The sequence below is a fragment of the Phaethon lepturus genome, unplaced genomic scaffold (genome assembly GCF_000687285.1).
Source record: "Phaethon lepturus isolate BGI_N335 unplaced genomic scaffold, ASM68728v1 scaffold4807, whole genome shotgun sequence".
Classification (NCBI taxonomy): Eukaryota; Metazoa; Chordata; class Aves; order Phaethontiformes; family Phaethontidae; genus Phaethon; species Phaethon lepturus.
Window position 1 is genome coordinate 43,289 of NW_010549667.1, and position 12,568 is coordinate 55,856.

Consider the following 12,568-nt stretch of genomic DNA (forward strand, 5'->3'; position numbering starts at 1 on the left):
AAATGTGGATTAATCTAAATATAGGCTTTTAAGATATTTAAAATTTTAAAGCATGAGTTAAAGTGACATTTTGAATTTAAGTAAATCTGCCTGCTCCTCTACCCTCAGTGGTTTCAGGCAAACAAAATTTTGTTAGGAAGGATTTTCTGATAGAAGAACAGATTTTTAGTCATAATCAAAAAGGTAAAGCCACTGTACCCAATTACGTCAAATCTTTAAATGCTATATATGAATGTAGGAGTGGAACTTAATAATTAAGTGTAACTTAATAACTTACAGCATTCAAGAAATCTCATATTCCAGTTCAATATGAATAGTAATGGGTATGAGAAAAATCTGTAGGCAAGCTATGCAATGGTAGACAACTTAGTTGAAAATATGGTTTGTTAGTAGATGGAACAGGATTCTCAATATTCACCCACATTTGTAAACACATGAATAAGAAAATAGTTTTGGGAAGGAGCTATTTTAGGTACTGAACAAAGCTCTCAGGGGGCAGAAATCAAAGTCAGTGTTGTTTTTTACAGAGGAAGACCAAAGATAACTAAAGTCCCTTAGTTTCTAGGTTTATATACATTGCAAGTCACTCAGTACACTATTCAGAAACGTGCTGAACTCTTGTACTTTATTCCACAGAGAAAACAAGCTACTATGCTTAAAGACAAGTGTGCCCATATCCCTGTATTCTAGGGCATGATTTCTCTAGACTACTTCATAGAGCCTCTTGTATAACATACCATGCTTGCTTAATGTGCTGTTTCCTACCTTATAACATGAATTTTTGTTTTTCAGCTCTGAGGGACAACAGAATTGAGCTGGTCCGAGCTTCATGGCATGAACTGAGTATCAGTGTCAGTGATGTGTCTCTGTCAGATGAAGGGCAGTACACCTGCTCTTTATTTACTATGCCTGTCAAAACTTCCAAGGCTTTTCTTACCGTTCTCGGTAAGTATAAATAGCTGAGCGTAAAGAAGCAAGTGTTAAACTTCCCAGGCTTTGGCAAATTACGATAAGAATGAAATTTTCTAAAGCTTGGCAGAAGATACATGTAAATGTCTGATCTTGTTTCCCTGAAATTTATTGTTTCATATTGCTGTGCTGAAAAATAACATGCCTCTTACTATTTGCGCTGTGGCAGGGTAACGAATTAGGGAGCACACAAATACCACGGTATGAGTGCTCCATAAAATGGACATAACCTCTACATCCCAAGCACCAGAAGTGCAAGGAAGGTGCATGTGTTCATCTCCTAACAATGTATTGCATAGGGCAAAGGGGAGAAAATCAGAAAGCATGAAATCAAAATAGGCTTTAGAGCTTTATCGTTTTTCCTTAGCTGTGCATTTTCTTGACTCATTCTGCTTTCCTTTTTTGTCTGTAAAGTGCATATTTTCACTGGGTTTGGTGGTTCTTTTATGCTTTATCCTCTAAATGCTCTGCTGTTTTCCCCAAAGGTTATAGACACACATAGAAAAGCAATAGATTTTGAGAGGTGCCCAGGAAATAAAGTTTCTGCTCAAAGCTTTATACGATTCCATGAATGTCAGTAGCCCAATCAGCCAAAATTGCTATAGTTCATTGAAACACACCCGCATACCTAAGAGGTTATATGATTTTAGAGATTGATTTTTATTCTTTTCTCCTTTTTCTGTCCCTGAACTTGACTCTTTTTGTTTTATTTTTATATGTAGACAGGCAGACAGTTGAATTTAATAGGACTAATGTAAGATGTTCTCTGCGCTAGTAATAGCACTGTATTAATCCAGCCAGGGAATTGGTTTTGTGCATAGGATATGAAATATGTCTCCCTTTCAGTCCCTGTGAGACTATTTTACAAATATCTCCACAAGTTTGCCATTAAGGACAAAAAAATACCCTCTCAAAGCAGAATATTCTGAATAACAACTACCTATGGTTCATCTTCTTTTCTGTTGGAGAGGCTTCTCATGATCTAAACAGTAGATGAGTAGACCAGTTCAACCTTTTAAACAGCAGAAAGACATAGAAAGGTGTTGCAAAGACAGAAAAACATCTGGACACCATTTATTAACCAAAGTAACTCAATCTTTCACAGTCTTTTTAGTTTTACCTTCATTTTCGGGAAGGTTTTCATGAAATTTTCCCAACATCAGCTACTCAACCTTCCAAGAAAGCTGCAAGATTTAAGATGCCTGTCTTTTTTAATTTTGTGTTTGTAATTTCCTGTTTAAAAATAACACTTTAAACCCTTGGAACACTTTCTATCTGAGAAGGGGATATTTTCCATTTAAATGTATTACATCTTTTAATCAGATAAACTATCCTTTTATGTACTAATAATCTCTTTATTGACTGCTTTGTTATGGATTAGAAGATTAAGTGTCAAGGTATTACAGTAGACGCCATTTTCTGTCCTGAAAGAGAGGACTAGATTTATTACAGAAATGTACTAGTGATAGATACTGCTGCTTGGTTTTTATGTACATAATCTGTCATTTTGGAAAAGAGATGCAAACAAACCAAATTGTGAAATACAGGGCACAGAATCAATTACTGTGACTGATTCCTTTAGGCACAAATATGGATGTGTCAAACAGCTGCAGATTCAAGTCATAACAATGACATTTTCAGAGATTTTAAAATTATGGTCATCAGTATCACTTTAAAATAAGTTATTCTTGTGGTTTTGGAAGTCAGATGTATTTATACATGTAGTGATCAATTTTTTTGCAATTCTCTTAATTTTTATTTTTTTTAAATCTTCCATGGTCCATTGTAAAACAGCTCTTTCCAAATTTAATATTATGTGTATAGTATGTCATGATCATATGACCTCCTCCAAAGAACTTGGATTCAGCTGAAAAATTCTCCATAGCCAGTGGAATTGTGATTATACCTACTGTTTTTTTGGTTATGTGTTCTCTGAAGATAAAATAACTCCTGCATTTATTTTCATCATCCCTTTTCCCTGGATTTTGTATTAAAACCTTCATAATTCATGCGTAAATGTCTATTTTGAACTTAGATCTGTTCAGCTTTTTGTTGCCAATTATTTTATTTTCACACTATCTTATTTTCATACTTCTAATATACTTTGTCATACTGCTTGCTGTGTAGACCAGTTTAAACCTTGTAATAGCAAATCAGACTAGACCTGCATGCAAAATGGAAGTAGATAAGACAGTTTTTAAAATACAATCTGTTTCCCTTAGAAAACTAGAGAATTTCTGGGTTTTTTAATTCTTTAGAGTCAACTACAGTTCAGATTGACAGTTTATTTGCAATAGGAAATAGGATTCACTGACATTCAATTTTGATAGAAGGCAAGGAACTAATTATTCTGTTTCTGGAATTCAGAGCATACGAAGAAGTGAACTTTAAGTTGGTCACATATTCATGGCAGTAGCTGACACTATCAGAGACATTTTTCTTGTTTGCTTGTTAGGTGTTCCTGAGAAGCCACAAATTACTGGATTTACCTCACCAGTTATGGAGGGAGAGAGGATGCAGCTAACTTGCAAGACATCTGGTAGTAAACCAGCAGCTGATATCAGATGGTTCAAGAACGACAAAGAAGTTAAAGGTATTTAAAAGGACTTTCATGTAATTTGTTCCAATTGTCAAAGCTATACATTATTTACAATTACATTTTTTAATTCATGTTTGTAAAGTTTCTCATATTTAATCATTAAATGAATGAGTGATAGTACATAGATAATGAATTGAATGTAAATTACTGGAGTGGTCATATAACCACCTTTTTTTTTTTTTTCAAATGATAAAAACTGATGTTTTGAATTGCTCTGCAATCTGTTCAGCATAATAAACTCAATTGTAATGCTTCATAGAGAAACATTTTATGAATTATTCTTATCACAGCCCACACACTCACCTGAGATATTTTACCTTTTTGTTTCTTTTTGCCTTTCTAAAATGACATGTCTGATGTAGTGAATTGCCAGTTTTATGTTTCACTTCTCTAAGTGAAGTGACCACCTGAGGCAGAACTGTCTGGAGGAGACAAGAGACTGCACTTTCTGTAGGGGAGCTGCAGAGCCTGCTCTGGTGAGGGAAGAGTCAGAGTGTAGCAGTTGAGGCAATCATCTCAGTTGGGAAACTGGGAACCTGCAACTGAGGAAAGGATGTTGAGAGTTTGCGGTGAGGAGCAGGGAGAAGATAGATTTAAAGGGAATGAAGAGAACTTCACAGGGACTGGGGGGAGCTGGACAAAGTCTGCTGTAACTGAAAAGTCATTGGGTAACTAAAACCAAAGCTGAAAGCAAGGATTTGCCTTTGAGGATGCGGTGAGATAAGAAAGTGTTGCATATATAAGCTATTTATTTATTTTCTGTCTTCTCTTTAACTTTGTATGTTCTTTACTTAAAACTTAGTTTTGTAGTCCATATTCTCATAAATGCTGGGATAGTTTAAAAAACTTTTTGGTGAATGGGTGGAGAGAGCTTCCTGTAACAGAAGGCTTAGTCACATTTACCACAGCCAACTGAGGTGCCCACTATAGAGTAGATTAATAAAAAGGATAAAATACTGTTATTTATTCATGTCACCTCTATTTATTCTGCTATTAAACCAGATCAAAATCCACATATTCTGTGTAGCTTTCTTAAAAAAAAAAAAAAAAAACAACCAAATTTTATTTGCTTTGCTTCATATTTTTCTGACATTGTGGATTTTGTTAGCTCAATAAACTGCCTCAAGCAAAGTTACAGCTTTAGTTAGAGAATCCATTAATCTTCTTTTACTATTCTCTACCACAGTTCAATGTACACTACCAGAGCTGTGATATAAAATTGGTAAGTAAAGGAGATTGCAATTGATTGTCCAAGGAACCCAGTCCATTCTAGAAGTGTCTTTAGATTTCTGATGAAAATCAGAATAGTGTTGAAGGAGGCAGGAATTAATTTTAGGCTGGAATCATATGAAATGTCTTTGAGCACTTGTAACTAGTATAGAAAATGAAGAAACAGAGAAACATTCTTTCCAGCCACTGGGAAATTTGAGGAAATGGCTGAAAGAAAAGCAGCACCTCATCAAATCTAATTAAATAGAAGAATTTAACAGCACAGCTAACACACATGGCACAGCATAGATTCTGTCATCTAGAAAAGATGACAGGATGAATATATATATTCAAGACATGTAGAGATTGAAAAACATCCTAAGCAATGTCAATACTTGAGAAAACTACTGATACAGTTGGCCTAACAGCAAGGCAATACCTCTGAAAAGATGTTATTTTTAAAAATATATTTTAAAATCAGGTATAATAACTTTGCCTTTCTTTCAGCTGAGAGGTAATTGAAGCCAAGCAAGCAGTTTGGTGATTTGACTCTAATTTGCTCAACCGTTTCTAAAAGAATGTTTATTTTAAAAGGCGGTAAGGAAGGAACAAAGAAGATGTCTGAAAAAGAACAGTAAAGAAAAAAAACAAAACAAAACAGAAATGGGAGGAAAGTACTGGGCACATTCATTTCAGTTTAGTTTTCTAGGTCTTCTGAAGAGCACATTGCCATTTCACAAAGGTTAGAAATAAAATAACCTGACCAGTTTGCAGTGGCATCAGCAGAAGTTACATTAGCTTTGTGCACTGTAAAAGGTGAAATGATAAATCTGAGAAAATAGATATGAAATTATATGCTAATGCAGCTGACATTAAAGGTTAGGAGTTTGTCTGTCTAGCACCAGTAAATCCAATTGTGTTACAGCGTATTATACGTGATGCAAAAGAATATAAATGATGCATTGAGTTCAGAGTTGCACCAAAGGGGAAAAAGCCATTCTAAAATTGTAGCTCCATTGCTATTACTCAAAAAAGGAATCATCATCTGGTAAAGGAATACTGTTTGACAGAGTAAATGTTAGTAATGAAAGAGACTGAATGTGAAGTACTGAGTACCATACCTTTTACTTTAGTGTTCTGTCTCTCATATACGCACCAAATTAACAGAGAGATCTGCAGTTTAGCATTCTGTTGACATTTCTGCAAGATTATTAAAAGCAAAAGTATCAGAGAAGCTAAATACATAATTTTCGTTAAAAAATTACTTTTTTTCAGCAAAACTTGTTACATGCTATTTCAACAATATAATGTAAAAATTGTTTGCAGAATTCAGGGATTTTTTAATGTATTTTTTTTTCCTAGCAAAACTGGAATTAAAAAATATATAAGACAGTATCAGTTTATTTTGTTGCAACAGATTAAAACATTTTGAATTAGTTTATATATTTTTAGTATACACAAAGAATTCAGAGAGGCAGTGATCATTTTGTCTTGATAAACCTCTAAAACAAGGATAATTTTTTTTAGATAACAAGGCCATTTTATGTCAGAACTTGATTTGAAATGGAAACAAAAATTATATTTGCCTTGTAAAAACAGCAAAACTGTCTTTTTAAAAGAGGAGCATTTCTATATGGATGTTACAAGTATGTGCTTTTTTAAATAATTGACAATGAACAATGGATGGTAGACATTCTATCATTTCTACTTATTACTTTCACTATGGAAGATCTATACTTACGGGATATAAATCAGTATTATTTAATACAATCATATCTGTATGTGCACCTATCTGATAGACTTATCGCAGTGGGCCCATAGTTGACCCTTAGATTTCATATGGCCCAACCTGTGTTCAAAGGTTAGCTCAACATTGCTAAAGGTCTTCTCCAATTCAGTTTTGAAAAATCTCCAGGGATGGAGATTCCATAGTCTGTTTGGGCTAGATGCTTCAGTATTTGAAAGCCCTTATTGTGGTGAGTTTTCACTGTATGCAGATATATCATGTTACATAATCAGAATTTGCCTTAGTGTAACTTGTGTTTGTTGCCCCTCAACTTTTGCTGTACACCTCTGAGAGGACACTGGGTTTTTCTTCTCTATGGCCATGTATTAGGTACTTGAAGGCAGCAGTCTGATCTGGTTTTAGTCCTCTCTTCCTCAGGTTGAACAAACCCAACTATCTTAAGCTCTCCTTGTACATTGTATGTTCCCGCCACTGACCATCTCTGTGGCTTTCAGCTCAACCTGCTCAGGTTTCTCAACACCTTTCTTGCACCAGAAATCCCAAAACTGGGCCTGGTACTACTTTAGATGCAGCCACGCAAGTGCGGAATAGAGGAGAAGAATCACTTCCCATGACTTGCTGGGTATGCTATTACTAGTGAAGGGGAGTAATTTTCTAGCTTCCAACCCTGTAAAGACACACCGCTGACTAATGTTTAACCTGTCCTCAAGACTCCCAGTTCCTCCTCTAAAAAGCTACTTTCTATCTAGTCATCACCCAACCTGTTTCATTATAGTGATTTCCAGAGAAAGTGCCTCTGTAATGGATCTTCTTTTTTTTTCTTTGTCTTTTTTCAAGGGGGTATTTAGGAGAGAGAAGAGTAGCAAGAAAATAAATGAAATAATGGGCTACAGTAGATATATTTTTAAATTCTGTAAAATTCCTGGCTAAATATTTTGAATGCTAGCATATGGTAACGTACCCAGTACCTGATCTCCACTGCTCTTACATCCAGGTGGGCTTACATTCAGTTTGCATATATTACAATCATACCTTCATTTTGCAGTGAAGACACACCTAAGAAGATACAGCTGATATAGTGGACAAGATAAGTATTTCTGTTGATGAGGATGTCAACAGTTTATAGAATAGTATCACCATCCTTTTTACAGAGGTAATTAACACTAAGAGTTGAACTCTTCCAAACAATAGATGACTAGAGAAAGGCTTCTGAACATCCGTTTAGGAAATTAACTGCTTTTGTTTTCCTAAAGGATTAAGCATCCACAACCTTTTACTGAAATTAAAGTTGTTGATGTTTTCAGGAGCTGTCTGTCCTCCATCTGAAGTCAGCAAGTGAAGGGATGTGTACATTACTTATAAGCAGAAGGCTATCTATGAAGGTGCTTATTATTAAATTTGGAAACCCAACTCTGGGAACAAAATCTCATGTGTTTGCTTTAAATATTAGTGAAGACATTTGTTGTTTGATTATAATAACTTCGCTTTAGCCCTGGTCAATATTTCTGTCACCTACTGATCCCAAATATTAATAATCACCACGGTTGAAATTGAAATCTCTTAAAGCTTAGAGATTTATGAAAATGCTTGTATGCAAGAAATAATTATTTCTTAGGGAAAAATGGAAATCCTATAACTATGTGGTGTCTTCATCTATCTGGAGACAATGAAAAGGACTACCTTTTGTGATTTCAGAGGTGTTTTTAATCTGAAAAGATGTAGCTTAAGCCATTTAAGATTTGCTTTCTAAAATTGATATTTTATGGAAATTTTATTTAGGTCATCTTCTTCTCTAGTGGGATTTATTATAATTTGTAAAACTGAAACCTCTCACTTTTTTTAGGACACAGAAGACATATGCAATCTCAGTGAAATTTAATACATGTGTTTATGTATTTATATATCTCTTTTAAAGCTTTCATTGTAACAAATCAATATAACGAGTATACTATTTTGCTGAAATAAATTAAAATCAATAAATATTACAGGTAGTTGGGAAACAAGTAGAACAGTTCTAAAGTATGTGTAAAGAAGATCTCATATTGCAGTTAATACATTAAAACTTTTAAAAATAAATGCTCAGTCTTTTGCATCTTCAGTTCCGATCTAACGTGTATGTCCTACAACAAAACTTTCTGAATTTTAACCTTAACCTTGAGATGAGTTGAATACTTCTTAAGGGTAGCTGTAGGCTTCCTGCACTCTGATATCTGGGCTGAAAACTGTCAAAGAGATTTTTAATTCAATCTGCACAAAAGCAGTAGGTCAATTTAGCATGATATAAAGCAATGAATGTCTCTCTGAAATAATTTTATTTCCTGTCTTCTTGGGACTTGTCTGTAGATTCCAATAAATACTATGACATGCTCTATTTACAGTTGTTCATCACCACTGATAGCTATACTTTGGTTTAGTTTAATTCTTATTTTAGCATAATTCTAACCAAACAACAGAATAAGCAATGAGTAAAGTAAGCACAGGATTAATGTGACTACGTGCATGCAACCATTAGTTCACATGGCTTCAGTAATACCCATGTAGTGCATTAGTATGAAAGATTTTAAGCATGGACTTAGAAGATTTAATGTTTAGTGACACTGTGTATACTTAGGGAAATGAGGGTGGGAGGAGACCAAATTTTTTCTAATGAACTGCAGAGAAAGTTTATAACAAATTTGGACCTAAATATATAAGAGATTACGATGAAAGGAATTTTCATTTGAGTGCAGTACCATGTAACCAGTTTTAAAATTTTCTTTGTCAATATATACCTCCTGCTTTGACAATCAGAGCAAATTGAGGAATAACTAGTCTAATTACTTTTGTGTTAAATAGATCAATACAGACACGAAAGATGTGTTTTTTCAACAAGTGTCATAGATAATTTAGCTGTCTAATGGTGGACTACTTTTCCTAAAAATATTGGAGAGAAAACTGTTTGTTTCTTCTTTCTTTCAGATGTTAAATATTTAAAAGAAGAAGATGCAAATCGTAAAACATTCACAGTCAGCAGCACGCTGGATTTCCTAGCAGATCGCAATGATGATGGTGCAGTTGTAAGCTGCAGAGTAGATCATGAGTCCCTAAACTCCACACCTCAGATAGCAATGCAGGTTCTAGAAATACACTGTAAGTAATACACATTATATGTGCTTGTTTTTCTAGTTTTGATTTGTTTCAGAGTTTCTGTTGTGGGAAAATTGTAAAAATCTCTGATGTTCTGTGGGTAGATAACATCTTTCTTTTAGCCAACTCCTCTGGTTTGTATTTGGTTCGTTGGGGTTTTGTTTGTTTGTTTTTTACAGGAGTACCAAAAAAGTTTAATGAGAGTTTTACCAGTGGAAACACTATGGGACTGAGTTCCTGGTTTGCTTTGAGAAATGGTAGAGAGGAAATGCATTTGTCTTTTTTGATTATCATTGTAGCAATGTGAAAGAGTTCTTAAAAATCAAGGTCATAGTAGTTCACAATTTTCCTTGAAAATGTCTAGAAACTTGAAACAAGGGTATAAAGGAGCAAAGTTTGCACCAGACTGCCTCAATAACTTTGAATCCTGATAATTCAACTCTGTCTGATACTGTTAATAACATGAATCCAGGAGGAAAATCCCTTTAAAATTTATTTTTAGGCCTTGTCTATACAGGATGTTACTCTAGATAATCCAAACTTCAGTTAGTTGTATCTGTATATATTGGCTTATTTTTTCAAACAGGATTTCTGGAAATCTGATGTTTTCCACAGTGCATCGTTTCAAAGTTGAATGAACCTGCCTATGTATCTGTGCACCCTACTCTGAAGTCATGTTGTCAGAGTCTCTGAGTCAGGTTTTTTTTCACTTATAAAATGTGAGACACTCAGGAGAACCCCTTTTCACCATCAGATGACATTGTCATATTCACTTGCATTATACCCACCATTCTTCAGGGTACAGCTATCTGGATTTCTGCAGAGCACCTGTACTTTTGATTGCCAGCTAGCAAAAACAGGCATGTGTAAAATATTGTCAGACCAGCTGAAGGGGAGATATCTTTTATGAATCTGTTTCTAGGGTAGATGTAATCAACCTGTTCTAAAGCAGACAAGACAAGCTTGTCCATAAAGCAGACAAGCTTCCAGTAACTGCAGGCTAGTTCCTGAGGTACCATGTCAAGGACTGCTGGCATGTGTAACTTGTTTCTAAACAGGGATATTTCTAAAAGCATCTAAGACTGGTAGCACATGTAAAATACAGTAATGGCAAAACCACTCCACACATAGCTGACAGCATTTCTAAAAATGCCATCTGCAAAAACCCCTGAAAATTAGAAGGATGTGGATTAGCATCGACAAGTAATAGGTACCAAAAATATCTTCTGAAACATTCTACCCATCATTTTACGGAGGGACATCAAAGCCTTTCTTTACCAAATGGCTATTAAACACCTGCTTCCCCTAACATATTCAAATGGCATCTTTACTAGAGACATGAATCCTTAACAGCTTTTATTTCCTTGAATTCTAAATCCCACAACCATCAGCCACTGAGCTGGCCCATGCCTTCACTTCCAAATTGCTTGCTTTTATGTCAGTGCCCTGCTCAAGATGTTGGCACTGCAGGAGATGAACCAAATTGAATGGAACAATAGGTACAGAAACAGGACAGGTATACGAGGTTTAAACTGAGTCACAGTGGCTGCAATGTAATGTGATTCAAGGTAAGGACAGAGTTCTGGTTTGTGTGAGCATCATAATATCACAAGGCAAAGAAGCCTTTCTGTGGCCTTTTGTATATAAAGGCCTTCCTGAATATTTGTTGTTTCCTTCTATTTTGCACCTTAGGCAGCAGGACACTACCTAGCTAAATAGCAGTGGGGTGCATCTTCCTGTATGCCTGTTGCTTCATGTTTTGAACAAGACCCTTGTCTCTCTTCTGCAGGTCGGTGAAGTTCTCTAACAAGGACAAACTGCAATAGGCGTTTACCATTACTAATGTGCTTTATGTTACTGCCCCTTCAGACTGCCAACTTATCAAAAGCCACAATGCACAAGTAATTACTCTCTATCATACCTGCTTGCTCCATTAATTTTCCACCAATCACTTTAATGCTCTCCAGCATTAGTATAGAGTCATTATACATGGAAAGATAAGTGAGAAATGTGCCAAAAGAAGCTCAAGTTTGGAAGAGAGGGTGGAAATACCATTTAAAACCATAGAGAAAGCAGTATTTTATTACTGGTGACAAGGAGACTAAGAACAGGCTATTGATATCCTTTTCTTTACCACCTACATCTCCATGGTCAACATATTCAGAAATCTTATGCTGGGCAGGTTTATCAAAGGTAGTTTATAAAAAGAGGAGATTCTAAATGGGAGAGATATGGATTTGATGGGTGGACTGTTTGGTGGATGAGGAATTGGTTGGATGGTTGCATCCAGAGAGTAGTGGTCAATGGCTTAATGTCCAAATGGAGATCAGTGATGAGCAGTATCCCTCAGGAGTCTGTACTGGGACCAGTACTCTTTAATCACTTTCACCAGTGATCTAGACAGTGGGATCAAGTGCGCCCTCAGCAAGTTTGCAGATGACACCAAGCTGAGTGGTGCGGTTGTGTTGCCTGAGGGACGGGATGCCATCCAGAGGGATCTGGACAAGCTCGAGGAATGGGCCCATGTGAACCTCATGAGGTTCAACAAGGCGAAGTACAGGGTCCTGCACCTGGGTTGGGGCAACCCCCGGTATCAGTAAAGGCTGGGGCATAAAGGAATCAAGAGCAGCCCTGCTGAGAAGGAGTAGAGGGTACTGGTGGATCAAAAGCTGGAAGTGAGCCGGCAATGTGCGCTCGCAGCCCAGAAGGGCAAGCGTAACCTGGGCTGCATCCAAAGCAGCATGGCCAGCAGGTTGAGGATGGGGATTCTGCCCCTCTACTCTGCTCTGGTGAGACCCCACCTGCAGTCCTGCATCTAGCTCTGGAGCCCTCAGCACAGGAAAGACATGGACCTGTTGGAGCAGGTCCAGAGGAGGGTCACAAAAATACTCAGAGGGATGGAACACCTCTCCTGTGAG

General features: G+C 36.2%; 1 protein-coding gene across 1 annotated transcript in view; it reads left to right on the forward strand.

The window, feature by feature from the left end:
• The first annotated feature begins 798 nt into the window (after positions 1-798).
• The window catches only part of CADM2 (cell adhesion molecule 2), a 91,737-nt gene continuing 79,967 nt past the window's right edge, over positions 799-12,568 (forward strand). The window contains exons 1-3 of the mRNA XM_010290315.1: positions 799-945; positions 3,425-3,562; positions 9,483-9,653. Of these exons, the coding sequence (XP_010288617.1) occupies positions 906-945; positions 3,425-3,562; positions 9,483-9,653 (349 nt within the window). The 5' untranslated portion in view covers positions 799-905. The remainder of the gene's footprint in view (positions 946-3,424; positions 3,563-9,482; positions 9,654-12,568) is intronic.